Raw genomic sequence first — 18,383 nt, forward strand, 5'->3', positions numbered from 1 at the left:
AAGAACATTTTTTTCGGAACCAAGTTAATGGAAGAAAAAATTGAGCTTCAATAAGATTAGAAAAAAAAGTTGCACTTCAATGAGATTTCTCCATGTTCTTTATAAAAAAAACAAAGTGTATTTGATTTCACAAAAAATATGGAAGAGGAAATAGATTGAGTGAAGAGTGTTGTTTAGGGGACACTTAAAGTCTGTCCCAAACCAATCATATTATATCATGTCAATTAAAAAAATTATATATTTATGATTTTATCTATTTTTACTTTATTCTAATTAGTTAGGAATAGGTTTCCGGACAGGTTTAGGAACAATAAATCCCCATCATTTTAGGGTATGTGAGAATGAAAGAGTAATGGAGAAGAATGGTGTATGAAAGTACTCAATTGAATTAATCATCAGGAAAAATATACAATCCATTTATAGTTTCAAAGCTAACTACCTTACAAAAACAGAAAATAAGCCAAGTAATAAAATTACACTGAATTTCTATTAAAGGAAAGTTATAACCATATAAACTGAATTACTTTAACATTAACTTAATATTGTAAGCTATAAATAAATAACTCATGCATTTCATGGAAGCTTGAAAGATAAGGAAGAAGGTCCAAAACAGAAATCATAATAATTGAATATTTTGAAATAAATAATAAATAAAATGTAGCACTTAAAAAAAGTAAAGATATATAGACCTACATCACCCTGTAATTTTGTCTGTACTGTTCAAATCTTCAGTTCAGATTCAAGCATCCAAGGTATATACCGCAAAAAAAAGGGCTTGTTTGTAGGTATGTATATGTCAATGCTCAAACCAAAACTCCCACTATCTATCAAATATGAACACATTGGCTATCACTGCAGTAGTAGCTAGATTTCATGCATAACTTGAAATCCAAGAACAATAATTGAATTCATTTAAAGCAATTATCAATTATGAATAGGAGGAATCTTTGTCCTCATCATGGCAAAGCTCCTTCCTAAGTTTATGTGAGAAAAGCTGGCATGCATCCATGCTAAGATCAATAGCAGCAGAGAGTGCAATGAACAAAGCAGCATCAGCCATGCATGTAACATGGTGTGCACCAACTTGCACAATAGGCTTACTAACTTTCCCTTCACCTTCCACACTTGAACCCATCACAAACCCTTTCCCTGGTAACCTTGAACCAAGTCCAGAATCCTTCATAACCTGGTAATCAATGCAGAATTGGCCACCCTTTTTAACACTAAGTGTGGCTTCAGCAATGGGAATTCCAATGTTGATCTCAGTAACAAGCTCAAACTTGTAGCCCAAGCCATCAACAGGACCTCTTTCTCTCCATGCTTCGAGACGACCCCATGGTTTCCAACTACTCACTGTGGCACCATTGGGACGTAGAATGAGCCATGCACCTGGGTTTGATCTTGATACCCTGTCTGAACCATGAGAAGGGACAAATGGGGTGACCATTGAAGCTGCTGCAACTGGTGAACCTGAGAGATCATGAACCATTATCATCCAACCTTTTCTCTCCCTTCCTTGACGTTCTCTTATACATGTGAAACTTTTTTTCCATCTACTTTCATTGTTGGTGAAATCTGAGGGAAAAGACCTAAATTTTCAATAGGGGAACAAATTCAGAAATCATGACACATGCAGTAATACAAGATACCATACAATAAGGATATATTCGTACTAGAAAATACATAAATAATTTAAAGATATATGAAAAATTATAATATCGGATTTAATACGACAACTATTTCAAAGCATGAGTGATACTATATAGAACAATGAGATATATGATTAACTTAAGAAGCATATATAATTTTCCATTAATTTAATGTGACAACTTACAAGTAATAACAACCTAACAAGAATGTCAAAGGTGCTAAGATAATAAATTATATGAGATATTGAGATTGCAGCCAGATACAGCCACATGGGGGGAGGACCAAGATAGTTATGTTTAGCAGTTTGACCAAACATGGCTATGCAGGTAATGAAACACTATTTGTTCTGCAACATATTTTATTCAGTAGAGTTAATTTTGAAGGGCAGAATAATTGGTGAAGGACCTGAAGGTTGAGCTAAAAAAATGCAAGGTTCAAAACTGAGTCATGGATTTTGTTCAACCAAAGAAAACCTGTTCAACAGTTAATTCAGCAAAAACTACACAGCACAATGATGTCTTAGACAAAGAAGGCAGGTGTACTAAATAGTGGAACGAGGATGCTTCTCAAATAATGTTAAGGACACTTTTTCCAAAAGTAAAATTGGCAACCCATGTAAACAGACTTAAGAAAATGAAACTTTGGTGATAGCAGTTTTCAATCTGCATGTTTCTTTCACGAGAGAAAGAAACGAAGAAATGAAGTTGATGATTTTCCACCAAATGAAACGAGCACAAAAGGATACAATTAAGCTGACAAGGATCTGCTGTCCTAAACCCTGTCTCAAACTAATCATATTATATCACGTCAACTAAAAAACGAAACATGAAAATGAACATTGAGGTTGATAAGGTGAGGCCCACTTGGCATGTGAAGATGGTTAGGTACCATCTCTCCACAAGTCAGCCCACATGCCTAAAACCTCACCACTCATATTCTTTCAATTATAATTGAGAAATATACTTAAATACATGTTTATATAAAAATAATCAATAAAATATTGATGATATATTAAAATTTAATTTAATTAAAATTTTGATGTAAATGATCTAAATGCTTTCATTTTCAAAAATGATATGTTGAATATATATTCAAACAAGTTTTTTTCACTATTATTAACCTACCATATTATTTCTCCAACTAAATTTGACAACCTAAATAATTTTATTAATAATTTATGCATATGAAAATTTTGTTATTATATTTATGTTTAGTTTTAGCCGTTATTATCGTTTTCTATATAATTAACAAGAGTTTGACCTTCTTTTAGTTACCTTATAACGAGGCCGGACTTTTTAATTATATAGAAATTTGTAATTGAATGGATAATGATATATATATAGTCATTTAAATAAGAATAATTTTTTTTTGTATATAATAACAAAATTTGAATCCCACTACCATAAATAAAATATCAAAAGTTACTTATAGATCACATAAATGTTTTAGAAAAAGAACATACTTTTAGTTCTTGGCTATTCAAATAAGATAAAATTATTAATATTAATTTTTTTTATTTAACACAAATATAATAGTTTTCCGTTGAATTATATACATATATATTTTGTATTCATCAAAAATAGTTATTATTCTCTGTCAGTATAATTAAAATGAGTTTGGCATTTTTTTTCGTTTTTATTATGGTCAGACTTTTTGATTAAAATGTAATAGCCTTAATTGAATGGACAAAATAATATTTTCATTCGCTAAAATAGTGTAACTCCTCGCTTTGTTTTTTTATTGTAGCCAGATATTTTTTTAGTAATACATTTATTAAATAGTTTAATTTAATTTATATTTTAGTCAAACTTTTTTTATAATAATAATGGTACATTCATTAAAGTACTTCGAATTCTGAGCTATTAACTTATTTAATAGTATTATAGGTTAAAATGTTTTAATACTCTTATAATATTTGATGAGATGAAGCAAAATCTCAAAAGAATAATTGAATCAAGAGTAATTTCTTTGAGTTTTTAGCATGAAACTTCTATCTCTGGATTACTACAAAGGAAACTAGCATAAAATGACTTCTACAAGGTAAAATTCATATTCAGAATACTATGGTAGTTGAAATAAAATAGGAAAAATAAAATAAAAGGAAATCGGGAAATTTAGTGATGAGTATAGATAGTATAAGGTTGTGCAGTGGCTTATTCACTTAGATGAAAAGACATTTTTAAACTCTTCAACAACACTTTAAGCTTAAATTGTAAGATTTATGAATGTTTCATTAGAAAAACTTTTGATTACAGTAAACATCAAATCAATTTTTTTTTAGTAATACATTTATTAAATAGTTTGAATGATGCTATGTTAATGAATGTATTTTAAAAAAATGACTATATAAAAAAAAGTGTAATATTTATATATATTCAGTATATTATTCAATTTATTTTTTATTACTTTTTTGAACAGTTAATAATGATTTAAAATGAAACAAATAATAAATTAACAATGTATAAAAGTCTTATATTGTATTCTCTATTAAAAATAAAGCTAGAAGTTAAGTTATTTTAACAAGAGGAACATTAACAATTAACAATGTCATTAATATATTTACATCGTTGTCCACTCAACCAATTATTTCTCCGGCCTCAATCAACAACGAAAATTGACCATGATAAATACTAAAGAAAAAGTTCAAACTCTTTAATTGTATTAACATGTATTAATAAGTACGTGGTAACCAATTAACAGGCCAGTAATAAAATGAACAAATTTGATATCTATTCAACTTATTATTTTATTGGCAAATTTGGATCCTGAACCAAATCAGTTAAGTATAGATGAGTCAATTTTGAAATAAGTAAAGTTGGACTCACTTTTCAATAACATTTTTTGGGTTAAAAAAAATACAATTCAATCCATTAGCTATTGTGTTATATATATACATTCACTTTTCATATTATTAAAATATGAATATAACATATATCATATATATTAAAGTTAATATTTTGAAATAAATTAATTTAAAGTTTCCTTCTCTTCATATAAACATATATGTATATCAATAATCATTACAAATATTTGACTCTAATAATAATTAATTGGGTATTCATCATAATATTATTATTGATTGGGTGATGGTTGGCCGGGTGCAAAAAAGTATACTAGCTTATATATCAAACATAAAATAGATTTAAATTAAGATTGCTGTTGGAAGTTGTAGTTAAGTACAAATTTACACAATAGCAAACAATTGTGTGAAAAATATACCTGATGTAACAAAATTACACTAACAAATTTGTGATTCATATCATATCATTGAGTATCTAAATTGGATTTAATATAAATATACTGATTGTCTAAGTGTTTTTAATATTGTGAGCAAATTTTCATTATTCATATGCTAGTTATGATTAACTTTCAAACAAAAGTATTACAAATCAATAATGAATGATATACTAACAATGTAAAAAACTTTACACAGCCGGTATATAGATTTTAAAGTCATCTAAATTTTATATCATAAAATCAAAGTTGTGAAATCCAACATATAAAAAAACAAAATGAATGAAATAAGATAATAATCTAAAATGAATAATATGAACTGACCGGAGTCTATAGTTGCGATCTGCACTGAACTTGCAACTGAAAACTGGTTGTCTGATATTATTCTCTTGAATCTGGAAAACCACTGGGCTACACTCCGGTTCACCATCGAACTGAAAAACAAACCGAGGATCCGGTTCAGACCGGACCACAAGATGAATCATCGTCGAACCCTTATCAGCTTCATCACCAACCTTATTCCTATTCTTCCCAACATGAACCCAACCTTTATGGAACGTACGGCACTGAGACACCGAACTCGTTAAGTCAGTAATGGTGATAGTAACACGGTCAAGCAACTTGGGTGAAGTGAAGCCACACATGCGGTCCATGGTGCTATTGTAGACGGAGATGGTGAGTGTTAGGGGCTTGGCGGAGAGACGGCGGATGGAAGAGGAATCGAGGTGGAAGCCGGGGGCGGAGGTGGTGATTTCAGGGGTAGTGTCGGAGGAGGAAGAGGTAAGAGGGAGAATAACGGTTTGAGAAGGAAAATCATTGATGTTAATTTTGCAGAAACAAGGTGTGGTGGAAGAGTGAATGCCACCACCGGAATTAACCGATGAAGGTTTAAGAGCTAGTGACTCTACGATTACACGCACAAAGGGACAAGGGTCCATTATAGATTATACTCTCGCCGATACAACACATTCACGTTCATATAAAAGTTACATACATCATTTATTTTTTAAGATATCCATTTTAATAAATAATATAAAAAAGTAGAAGACTCACTTACTCTACAAGTAAATTTTTAAACGTACTTCACGTATAAGTCGTTAATTCTATGAAAATCTAATAATTTAAATTAATGAGTAGATCTAAACTATTATATTTCTTTAAAATGGATCTTCACTCATATAAAATGTTGTTTTTTATTTTTAAATTTTTTATTTATTTATATGTAAATATTTAATTGGTTCAATATATATGAAATAAGAAATTCTGTAAAACGAAGTAATAGTGGTACATATAAATGTGATGTAGGATTAGGATACATATAGGAATTGGATGGAACTTTTCTAGCATAACCATTTTCCATTATAATTTCAGCTTTTCTTTGTTTTAGGAAGAAAAGGCGTTCTAGAAATTTCATTTTTTTACTATTATATTTATTTCTCTCTATTATTAGGAAGAAAGTTATTAATATATAAAATTATTTAAAGAAACTTTTTTATATATAAGGTGGTATGCTGAGAAAAAATACCACTAGCATGAAGCACACAATAATTTTATTTATACAGCTGGTTTGTAAGAATGGATTTCTTTCTTATCATTTCATCATAAATGATTTTCTTTTTCAAGACGGGAAGCATTGACATGAATAAGCTTGATTTATGTTCAAAACTTATGTATTGACATGAATAAGTTTGATTTATATTCAAAACTTATGTATTGACATGAATTATTAGTATTCCATAAGTATTTGATGTGATAAATCATATTTCATATATTAATGATTTTAAAGTAATCATAGAAAAAATAATAAATATTTAATTTTTTAATTAATATAATATATATTTTTTTTGTACTGGATAATTTGTTTATATTCCAGCTAATAAAAGGTTTTATTATTTGAGGTTGATTTAATAAAGATTGTAATGGAATAGAGAGCAACATTTACTTGGAAAAGAAACACCAACCACTTTTAGTATAAGAAGTAGAGTAAGGGGATTGGTCTCATTAGAGAAGGGGGAAAATAGATTGAATTGAAAATATTGTATGGGATATTTTCTCTCTTGGAAAATGAATATTTTTGGTTTCTCATCAGACATTTTTTCATCCACAAGATTCGAACCCAGATTCTTACTTAAATGGAATCAAACATGTAGTTCTCTTGGACCGTGAAAGGTGCAAACAAAGTCAATAATTTAATGAGGTTTTCATTCAATCTTAATAAAAACAATACATCAAGGAAAGATTAGAATTTCAATTAATAAACAAACATTTTTTTTTCTTATTCGAGGGGTGGGGAATTGAGGGTATTTCCCTTTATTTGAACTTTTGCTTTACAAGCTAGTTTTGTTTAGTAAAACTAGCAAGTTTAAAGCATAACCTAAATGATTCATTTCATATCAATATTTGTTATTAGAGTTCAGGTCAAAGTGAAGAAGATGTCCTCTCGCATTCTTCGAACGAGGAAAAATGTTTTTACTTCAAATAATATTGCTTTTTAAATTTCATTTATCTTCTCTTGAAATGGGCCAAAACTTGTACGGATGGATCCTCATGTACATAGTATATATGAATTGATGTAAGATTTTTTATTAAATAAAGGGAAGTTGAAAGTTTGGAAACATCACTCTATTCATATTACTAGTGGATAGAACTTAAGTTAAGCTTAACTAAGGAAGATTACTTATCTTATTTTCTGTGTCTTGATCTAATTAAATGTTGTCACCTATTTAATATGAAAAAATTATAAAAACAAAAAACATTTTTTTATATTATTTTGTATAATTTGACTGACTTGGATCATAGAGATATAATTTTTTGAGACGTATGATCATTGTTCCTGTTTAACTATTCTTATTTCTTCTACTAAATGTACTGCACCACTAGTGAGTTTTTGAATGTTCATTACAATCCATACTTCTGTTTTTTTTTAAATGATTTTTACATAAAATTACATCATCACTTTGATATAACACTTGCCAAGTTTCACTTAGCAATTTTCCTAATTATTACAAAAAATAGTTTCATTGATTTAAGTAAAAGCAAAATTGGAATCTTAATTTGTTATGTTCTATTCTTTAGGAAAAAAAAATAAGAAAAAAGGTGGGGTCCTCATTTAGCTGGGTTGGGGCTGTCATCAAGATGTCAAAGTAATAAGAAAGGAAAACTTTGAATGACTTGGATTTGGACACAGAAATAATACCATATTTATCCAATTTTTATTTTTGGATTATAATTGAACCTTGTTTGACACCTTTGTATTATGGGCTCCCTTTTGCTATTCTCATATTTCATATCAAAGTTACTTATAACAACCCATGATATTTATATAACGTTACTATAACCATGATTAGTGTCAGTCGCAAAGTCAGTCTTCTAACCGAAAATCGGGTAACAATATATTGAATCACATATAATTATGGTCTTATTTCTGTAATTGCTAAATATATTTGTAGTTAAAGTTAGTTAAAATAATTTTAGAAACTTGTCCTCTAAAATGGAAGTTGGTTATTTGAATCCAACTACAAACGCTATAATGATCTCATTTTATATAACATGAGATAACAAAGAAAGAAACCAAGTATATTTGATGAGGACGTTAAAATCTTTTAATATAGAAATTATCAGTATTTGCTAGTTGACAAATGACAGATTGGTTAATATAAAGACAAAACTGCTTAAAATGAACCGAATTTTAAAATTGGGTTAGTTGGTTCAATCAACATTTTTTAATTTACAATTAAGACAATAATTAGGGGATCTAATTCCACTTTCATTGAACACAGAATAGATTCAGAGAAAAAGAGAAGTACTTTTTATATGAGGCGTTAATCCAAGACCACTAAATACACTAACCAGCCAGCAAAAGAGAAACAATATGTACATCAAATGCAGTTGCAGAAAATAGAGAAAAAATGAAGAAGAAAAAAAAGATACGTTTGAGATAAATATGAATTATTGAAAAATGTTTTTACTTCAAATAATATTGCTTTTTAAATTTCATTTATCTTCTCTTGAAATGGGCCAAAACTTGTACGGATGGATCCTCATGTACATAGTATATATGAATTGATGTAAGATTTTTTATTAAATAAAGGGAAGTTGAAAGTTTGGAAACATCACTCTATTCATATTACTAGTGGATAGAACTTAAGTTAAGCTTAACTAAGGAAGATTACTTATCTTATTTTCTGTGTCTTGATCTAATTAAATGTTGTCACCTATTTAATATGAAAAAATTATAAAAACAAAAAACATTTTTTTATATTATTTTGTATAATTTGACTGACTTGGATCATAGAGATATAATTTTTTGAGACGTATGATCATTGTTCCTGTTTAACTATTCTTATTTCTTCTACTAAATGTACTGCACCACTAGTGAGTTTTTGAATGTTCATTACAATCCATACTTCTGTTTTTTTTTAAATGATTTTTACATAAAATTACATCATCACTTTGATATAACACTTGCCAAGTTTCACTTAGCAATTTTCCTAATTATTACAAAAAATAGTTTCATTGATTTAAGTAAAAGCAAAATTGGAATCTTAATTTGTTATGTTCTATTCTTTAGGAAAAAAAAATAAGAAAAAAGGTGGGGTCCTCATTTAGCTGGGTTGGGGCTGTCATCAAGATGTCAAAGTAATAAGAAAGGAAAACTTTGAATGACTTGGATTTGGACACAGAAATAATACCATATTTATCCAATTTTTATTTTTGGATTATAATTGAACCTTGTTTGACACCTTTGTATTATGGGCTCCCTTTTGCTATTCTCATATTTCATATCAAAGTTACTTATAACAACCCATGATATTTATATAACGTTACTATAACCATGATTAGTGTCAGTCGCAAAGTCAGTCTTCTAACCGAAAATCGGGTAACAATATATTGAATCACATATAATTATGGTCTTATTTCTGTAATTGCTAAATATATTTGTAGTTAAAGTTAGTTAAAATAATTTTAGAAACTTGTCCTCTAAAATGGAAGTTGGTTATTTGAATCCAACTACAAACGCTATAATGATCTCATTTTATATAACATGAGATAACAAAGAAAGAAACCAAGTATATTTGATGAGGACGTTAAAATCTTTTAATATAGAAATTATCAGTATTTGCTAGTTGACAAATGACAGATTGGTTAATATAAAGACAAAACTGCTTAAAATGAACCGAATTTTAAAATTGGGTTAGTTGGTTCAATCAACATTTTTTAATTTACAATTAAGACAATAATTAGGGGATCTAATTCCACTTTCATTGAACACAGAATAGATTCAGAGAAAAAGAGAAGTACTTTTTATATGAGGCGTTAATCCAAGACCACTAAATACACTAACCAGCCAGCAAAAGAGAAACAATATGTACATCAAATGCAGTTGCAGAAAATAGAGAAAAAATGAAGAAGAAAAAAAAGATACGTTTGAGATAAATATGAATTATTAAGAAGAATGAACTAAGTTGTATTGAAAATGTATTGAATATCAATTACAACAACCATTACATCTTTAAAAAGGTAAGTGTTATTTATATCTTCCAGATTACAACTAACTCTAACTAACTTTTATGATAACAAAATATACAAATAATATACTGAAATAACTCAAATTTCTACTGATGAAAGTTTCTTTCATTTTTTATTATTCCTAAATTTTTACTGGTAGAAGTCTGAACATTTTCTATTATTAATGGTGAAATTACATATGATGTTCAAAACTTGAGCAAAAAACTTTATTCCCTTCAAAATAGTGAGGAAGAAAGTATAGGAAAATTTAAGATAGAGACTTTGATGCAATTGGCGACATCATTTCTTGGATAACATAATCCTTCATATGTTTTTTTAAATGTTTCCAAGTTTGAGAACTCCAACCCTAAATTCAACCCAACATAGGAAAACTGAATATTCATGTTAAATAATGGAATATTTTTTTCATTATCTCTCTCACACAGAACCAGATGAAGTACATAGTGAAATCAACTCATCTGTCATATACTTGGTAAGGTTATTTCATTAACGTCTTCATCTTCATATGAGCTGCTATCATTATTTGTTATTTTCCCACATTTGTTTCCTCTACTCTTTTGTGGCACTTATATTCAAACCTACTTGGTGGCTTCTTTTTCTTATTCCTTTTTGCCTCAGTTGCGATGGCATCAGTAACACTTCTAGGGTTAGGGCATTGGCTTTCTAGTTGGGATGGTATGAAATCATTCATACATTAATATGTATATTATTTAAAACATAAAATATGATATGTTTGAGATATATAAAACCATAAAATTGATCATAATTGATATTATAAAGTTCTAAATCAGAAACATATTTTTTTTTTAAATATTAAATACAAAATAAATACCATATTATCATAAGAAATCATTTAATAGTGAATAATAATAATAATAATCCCTTTAAACTCTATGCAATAACAAAAAAAAAGCATTATGCATATTCATTTCATCATCATTCTCTAATGCAATAGATATGTTTTTTTTTTCTCTCACTAAAAATCCATTTAATAGATTAAGTAGTATATATATGTTTATCTCTTCTACTCAATTGATAGGTGTTATATTTTTCTCATTTTCCCCTCTTTTAAAATGATCTTGTATAATAGTTTTGGTGTTTAAGAAATATCAACAAAACACTTTAACAATATTAAAAATTTCATATTTATAATTTATTTATCTTTCAAATAAATAAGTTTGATGCTTTATAGCTATACATATTTGCATATTCATAAATAATACTAAAATATAGGAGCTATAACATATATAACTAATATATTATATATAAAAAATTAGAAAATCAATAATATTTTTAACAAAAAAAATTTCATTATTATATACACATTTGAATAAAGACACATAAACATGATAAGTCGGTAATCATAAAACATATTAAGTTGAGTCATACTTGCTGAACTCGGGCCGGCCGGGTCTAGAGGGTTGTGTTCACCTCTAGAATAGGCCAGGAAACACTAAAGGACAACTTATATCAACCTCATCGGTATTGTTATTTCAGCCAACTCATTAACAATGCTCACTATTATTATATCATTCTATGTTCATGTTTAATCATCATATCTCTTTAAAAGAAAAAGAAATAAAATATTAGATTGGATAAGAAATAAAATATTAGATTGGATGTGTATTAATCCTTATGCGGAATAGATGTTACATTCAACTTAAAAAAATTTAAAAATATAATGATAATAATATTCTGAATAATTCTAGTAGTATATATGTAGTTGTCGATTTTTTTCTTTTTGTAGTATAATAAAAAAATTTCTTCATCATATCTATAAGATATTAATCCATTTCAAGATGGATAATCCATTCACTATCGCATAAGTAGTTATTGAATAGTAACTAAATTATAAAGCTTGTCTTGTAAAAAAAACTCATAAAATTTTATATCTCTAAAATAACTTATCATCAAAACCAGCACAAGAGATGCATATAAAAGAAAATTATATATTCACTACATTTCTGCATCATTCAAAATGTAAATGTTATTGACTTTAATTGGATAATATACTAATTATATCCAAATATTTAAACCAACAAGATATTGAATTACAAAATCCAACAAAGAATAAATAATGATTCAATTGATTACAAATGCATAAAGATCATAACGAACTAAGTGCGTATGAAGAAAGTATTCCATGGCTTTCTTTTCACTATTTATACAAATAAACTAGAAAAAACAATAAATTCTTTTAAAAATGGCTGTTTATCATGAAAGACGCATAAAATAAAAACACTACATTTATAATATATTTTTGACGAGTACACTCTACATAGTACATATATTACCTTATACAAGCACAAAATATTAAATCCCAAAATAAATACATTTTATATGCATACAGGGAAGGCACTACTACACTATGAATGCAGCATATATATTCTAGGCCTTGTCTTTCAAAATGTGAAGAGAATATTGAAATTCTGAGATGGAGTAGGTGGCAAATGAAGGGACTAAAATGCAAAAAAAGTGCCACCATTTGAGAAATTAATTAATTAATTAGAAGCACTAGAAGTTGAAGAAATAACAAAGAAGACCTCTTCAAGATCAGGGGGCTGAAAATAACCATTCTTAGGTGGGCCCCTTTTCTTCCCAAACGAAAAAGGTTTCTTCTTTGGTGGCGGTGGTGGCACTAACGACGTGGGTATACGGCACTCCCACCGCTTCGGCGTCGAACAGCCACCGCCGTTTATTATCTCTTGTGCATCAATTCCACCACTCATCATGTCCTCAAGTAACAAATAATAATAATAAAATAATAATAAAGTAGAGAGGGTAGTGGAGCAAAGTGGAAGATAAGTATTAGTGAGTAGTGACAGAACAAGTTAAAGTAGCTTCTTAAGCAATGTGTTGTGTATTTATTTACCAATTTCTAATTGTGTGTTTGTGTGGCTTGTTCTGGAAGAAACTATGAATCATATTTGTGGTTGTGATGATGACACATAACCACCACTTTTTATATACGTGGCGCAAACATAAATGAATCACGTAGCTTCTTCAAGGAACACGTAGGCCTGTAAAATTGGGCTAGCCTTTTTTGGAGTATTAACCCATGAAGTAAAGACCAAAATCATATTTAAGGCTTGAAATATTGTGATATAGTACTTTTATGTTCATCGGTAAACTTATACTTTATCAAAGAACAGAATGTGCCATATTATACTAGCTAGGAAGTGAATTGAACATCAATACAAATCTATAAACACAAGTGGAGGGAATTTTGTTCAAAAAAGAAGCTTATTGCAAATTTTCTAATGGCCTTAAGTGGTGTTTGGCATGGACAGAATAGATGATTCTGTTCCCTTTGTTCCACTAAAATGTGAAACTTAAAAATGATGCATTTTTAACCCACTTGTGTTGTTCTATTCATAAAATAAGTGAAACATGCAACATAAATATCATATATGGTTTGTTTCTACTGGTTCTGTTACATCTATCAAACACAACTTAGGAGTGCATTACAAATATGAAAACACATTTTCTATGTTACTTAAGCAGGAATCCAAGCAGAAACAGCATTAAGAATACGCCCTTTCCATCCCAGCAAAACCCATTTTCCATTCTCATCCACTACAAAATCTTTATGATATTCACTCTTCACCATTTCTTTAGCTTCATTCACCAATTCTGGATCCAATCTAAGTTGCTTAAACCCTGCTCTCAGGTTCCTAACCTGCCATTGCTTATATGTTTCTGGCCTTTCAACCCTTTCTGCCCCCTCACAAGCTATGACATTGATAGCATCCCTTCCAAACAATCCTTTCTCAAGTATCACCCTTTCGGTATCTTCACGATCCACATTAGCCTCAAACATATCAAACAGTGATGAAAAGTGGAAAAGTGTCTCCCTGAACCTTGTTAGGAAAAATGGTGCACTATATGTTCCATTCACTACCCCATGGATGAAGATGTTTGGATTAATCTTCCTGAACAACTTCAACAAAGCATCTCTAGCAGAGTTCACTGAAACAGTTTCATCAGGCAGATTCTTCATCCTGTACAAACAGTTAACAACAGTTACCTCAGTCTTATCTATTTTGAGATCTTCAAGTCTTATAGTTTCCCATTTTTGTGCTATGCAATTGTACTCAAATGGAACATTGTGCCTCTTGCAGTAATTCTCAAGGCGCTGCCCCGTCTCTTGAAGCCTTTCAGCAGGGCGAAATCCGGGCTGAGGAAAATCAATTCCGGTCATACGAACCTTCGGCGATCCGCCGCGTCGTTGCGACAGATGTTTGATGAGGCAAGGCCACTGGAAACCATAGGAAATGCCGAAATCAATAATGTGAAGGGTGCCTTCATTCTTGACTAGGTCCACAATTTTTCTTGTTGTCAATAAATTTGACATTCTCTGCAAAGGAAACACTTGGACTTGTAGCTTATAAGCTTTCAACATATCTGCAGCAGTTACCATATCAAAAGGCGTATACGACGGCGTTCCGGCGGCCAACCGTGTCTCAAGGCCAATGGCAAAGTAATGAGATAACCGCTGTAGTCCATCACCAAATGGGGAAGAGTGTTGCCTTATCTGATTTAATAGCTCATTTGCATTTCTTTGATCATAGCTTGCAACAGCTTGTGCACATTGAGTTAGCAGAGTCCATAAATCTACCCCTGTTGTTGTCTCCGTATTAGTCCCTTTCTTCGAACGTGTCGCCGCCTTTCCGATCGATCCTCCTCCCGAATCAACGACATTCGGCTTGAATGTCTCATTTTCTGATGATGTTTCACCTGCAGTACAAGAATGCCTTCCTCCAATCTGAACTCGCAGCACCTCATCCAAGAGCTCTAGTGGCTCTGAATTGTCAGAAAAAACCGCTGATATCTTGCTTCCTCTTTCATTTTCTTCATGTGAATTACCATCCACCTGATGGCTTCTCTTTACCCTTTGCACAGCATTCTCTCCGATCAAAACCGCCTTGTTCTGCGGCCGAATCGCATTCCTCTTAGCAGCTTGTGATGGATCAGGAGCTACATCTACATCATTGGTGTTTTCTGAGGTATCAACTAAAGGATTATCAAGCAAATAAGATTCAAATTCATCAGCAGTGTTGATCCTTTCAGACTCATATGAGTTATCAGTGATGTAGCTAGTACTATTGCTCTCAAAACTAACACTGCAACCATTGTTACCATCATCATCATCATTGAAAAAGCCACGGATTTGGTTGTGTGATGAAGGATAGTTATGTCCAAGCACATCATAGAATGATTTTTCAGCAGCTTGGAGTCTCAAACATTCCTGCAACATGCAGGGTTTGTTCTCCAAGTTATCTTCCTCACCCATGAGAATGTCATTTATGTATCTTAGTATGGGATTGGAATATTTTGTGTATTCTTCAACTGAGCTTGTCACAGAAGAAGGAGAGGTTGAATCTTCTTCAACTAAGAATTCTTTCAACTGAGCAGGAATATTTTCCAAAAGGGAATTTGCAGAAAACATATTGAATGCTAATACTAGAATTGGACCCAAAAAAATCACTTTTTTGTTCAAGAGATCTATCACAAGATTGTTTTGGAAGAACAAGAACAAGAATAAATGAACAAAGTGAGAACACCACCTAGTTATTAATGATGATGGTAACAACCAATATTCATAGATCTAAGTAAATGCTCTTACAGTCTCGATCCTTAACTTTGGGTAATAATCATAGTATATAATAGCATGACCATAAAGGAAGAAATATTAATGAAAGTACATAGAACATAAAAAAGTACTATAGTAAACGTTGAAATTAACTAGGGATAAAAACCAAGTATTGTTTATGTTGTACCTTGGAAACTCTGAAGACAAATTCAGGTGATAAGTAATGAGGCAGTTATTTCATGATTTAGGGTCATAGTGTTCTTATCTTATGAGTTTATAAATAATTTAATTTTTGGGATAAGGAAACTTCTCTGAAAGAGTACTACAGCCGCCGTGCCCGCTTTTAGAATTTATTTATTAGGTCAAAGTTCAATGAACCTCTTAATAATAGGTCCATTTCATAAAGAAAAGAAGAAAAAAAGTGTTACTTATTTTGAAATTAAAAAACTTAACAACAATAGCAGCATTCATCGTATATGGTATACTCATATATTTATTTAATAAATTTTCTATATATAAATTATAATTTTTATTAATTTAAGATTATATAATCTATTTTATTGTTCAATAATAATTTTAGTAATTAAACTGTGATAAATTTATCATCATATATATGTATATTATATATGTAATGATTATTTATATATCTATTATTATAAAATATAATTAAAGTTGGAAAGTAGTGAATACCCACTACTCGTATATATGGGTAACCACAAAGAAGTGTAGATACAAGCATGAGTAATATATAACTACCCACCCCATTGTCATATATATTGTTCTATTATGAGAAAGTTTTTCTCCTATGCTTAGAGTTAAATTTTAATTTTACATTATATGGCACAGGATAAAATTAAAACGTTTACTTGTTGAATGTTAAACTAGAAGAATTTTCTGATTTTTCTATGAACATAAATTAATAATAGTCAATCTCTCTTGGCACTCACTGCGTTATCTCTAATCTTCAAATCCGTGAGTGAAGGGCCAATAAAAATGAATCCTTGACCCTCAAGTCATTTTACCACATCCTATAAGTAATGCTGCATTAAACATGTTAGTTTTATGGTAGATTGTGATATAAATATCTTGTATATATAGTTGGCACCATTTCACATACCTTATTACGTTTTTCTCAGTTCCATAATGGAATTTTCAACAACAACTTAACCAAAGAGAGGGTAAGAGACTATTTTATTATTTGTTGATCGTCGACTATCTTTAATATTTTCTATAATAATTTGTAAATTAGAGGTTTTCGTTGTCACACACCTTAAACTTCAACGGCATTGTTTAATGTTTTCATGCATTGAAAGATTCAATCAGATACATACCCCCTAGGACAAGTTTTTGAGGGGACTAATTTACTTTCTCTTTGTTTTGCTTCTGCTTTTGAACTTAATTCCATAAATAATCATTTCTGCACCATACAATCTCAAAGATTATTGACTAATCCTCCAAATACTCTAATTTTGACTGAAGACATGACTTTGAGAAAAAGACATGAAACAAACACTCACCATTACTTTAAGGTTCGAGACATTTTAAAAATCTCTATGGCTAAAAGTTATGCAAATTTTATTACCACCCCATCTCGCTTGTTGAAGTATTAATAGGCCAAGTGTAAAAGTTAATGGACCAAATGATATATATTATGCAATAACGTATTATCAAGTTATTAAAAATATTTGATTTCACCATAATTATTTTAAAAATTAATTGGCTAATTGTGTGAAATATTATACTAATAATGCATTAAAATAAGGGTGTGTTTGATTTAAAATAACAATAATAATAATGCACCACACAACATTAGAAAAATCTTTTGTTTGATTTCTAAAGTGCTAATAATGCACCACACAAAACTCTTTTTTCCCTCTTGCTGAATCAGTGGACCAGAGTTTGTCTATGACACTAAATTATAAAATAAAAATTACACAAAAAAAATCATCAATTACCACTTGTCCCTTTTCTCATCACCATCATTTTTGCCACTAATAGCGTTGTTTCCATAACAATCATTGTCATGAATAGCGAATATCCAACATCATTATGTTTTTCTTATACTATTATTATATGAATTTGTAGTATCCATTATAATTATATAGTACACTGTATTTATCTTGCTATGTAGTTTGTATGGACTAGTCACTTTTTATTTATCATTATGAAACTTCTTTTCATATTCAATATGCAAGATAAATGAGTGAACAATACAATTATAATATGAAAATATCACATAAAGAAGAAATGTTGGGTGTTATTCTTTAAATATTTATGATATATGATATTATCTTTCAATGAAAATATATCATAAGAGATGATATCTTATCTCTTCCATTATCCAACGCATAATCCTTCACTTTCTCAAAGTAAATAG

At 29.8% G+C, this 18,383-nt stretch overlaps 2 protein-coding genes and 1 long non-coding RNA gene across 3 annotated transcripts; all 3 read right to left on the reverse strand.

The window, feature by feature from the left end:
* On the reverse strand, positions 781 to 5,822 carry LOC109358413. The gene is made up of 2 exons (XM_019602618.1): positions 5,209 to 5,822; positions 781 to 1,589 (listed from the first exon to the last, which is right to left on the reverse strand). The coding sequence occupies exons 1-2, from the start codon at positions 5,820 to 5,822 to the stop codon at positions 929 to 931; spliced, it is 1,275 nt and encodes a 424-aa protein (XP_019458163.1). The 3' UTR covers positions 781 to 928.
* Positions 7,199 to 16,372, reverse strand: LOC109358414. The gene is made up of 3 exons (XR_002108961.1): positions 15,945 to 16,372; positions 8,996 to 9,001; positions 7,199 to 7,209 (listed from the first exon to the last, which is right to left on the reverse strand). It is a non-coding gene; the product is annotated as an uncharacterized LOC109358414 (long non-coding RNA).
* Positions 13,753 to 15,949, reverse strand: LOC109358412 (scarecrow-like protein 11). The gene has a single exon (XM_019602617.1). It carries the CDS (start codon positions 15,860 to 15,862, stop codon positions 13,910 to 13,912), a length of 1,953 nt encoding a protein of 650 aa, XP_019458162.1. The 5' UTR covers positions 15,863 to 15,949; the 3' UTR covers positions 13,753 to 13,909.

This window comes from Lupinus angustifolius, chromosome LG10, assembly GCF_001865875.1.
Source record: "Lupinus angustifolius cultivar Tanjil chromosome LG10, LupAngTanjil_v1.0, whole genome shotgun sequence".
Classification (NCBI taxonomy): Eukaryota; Viridiplantae; Streptophyta; class Magnoliopsida; order Fabales; family Fabaceae; genus Lupinus; species Lupinus angustifolius.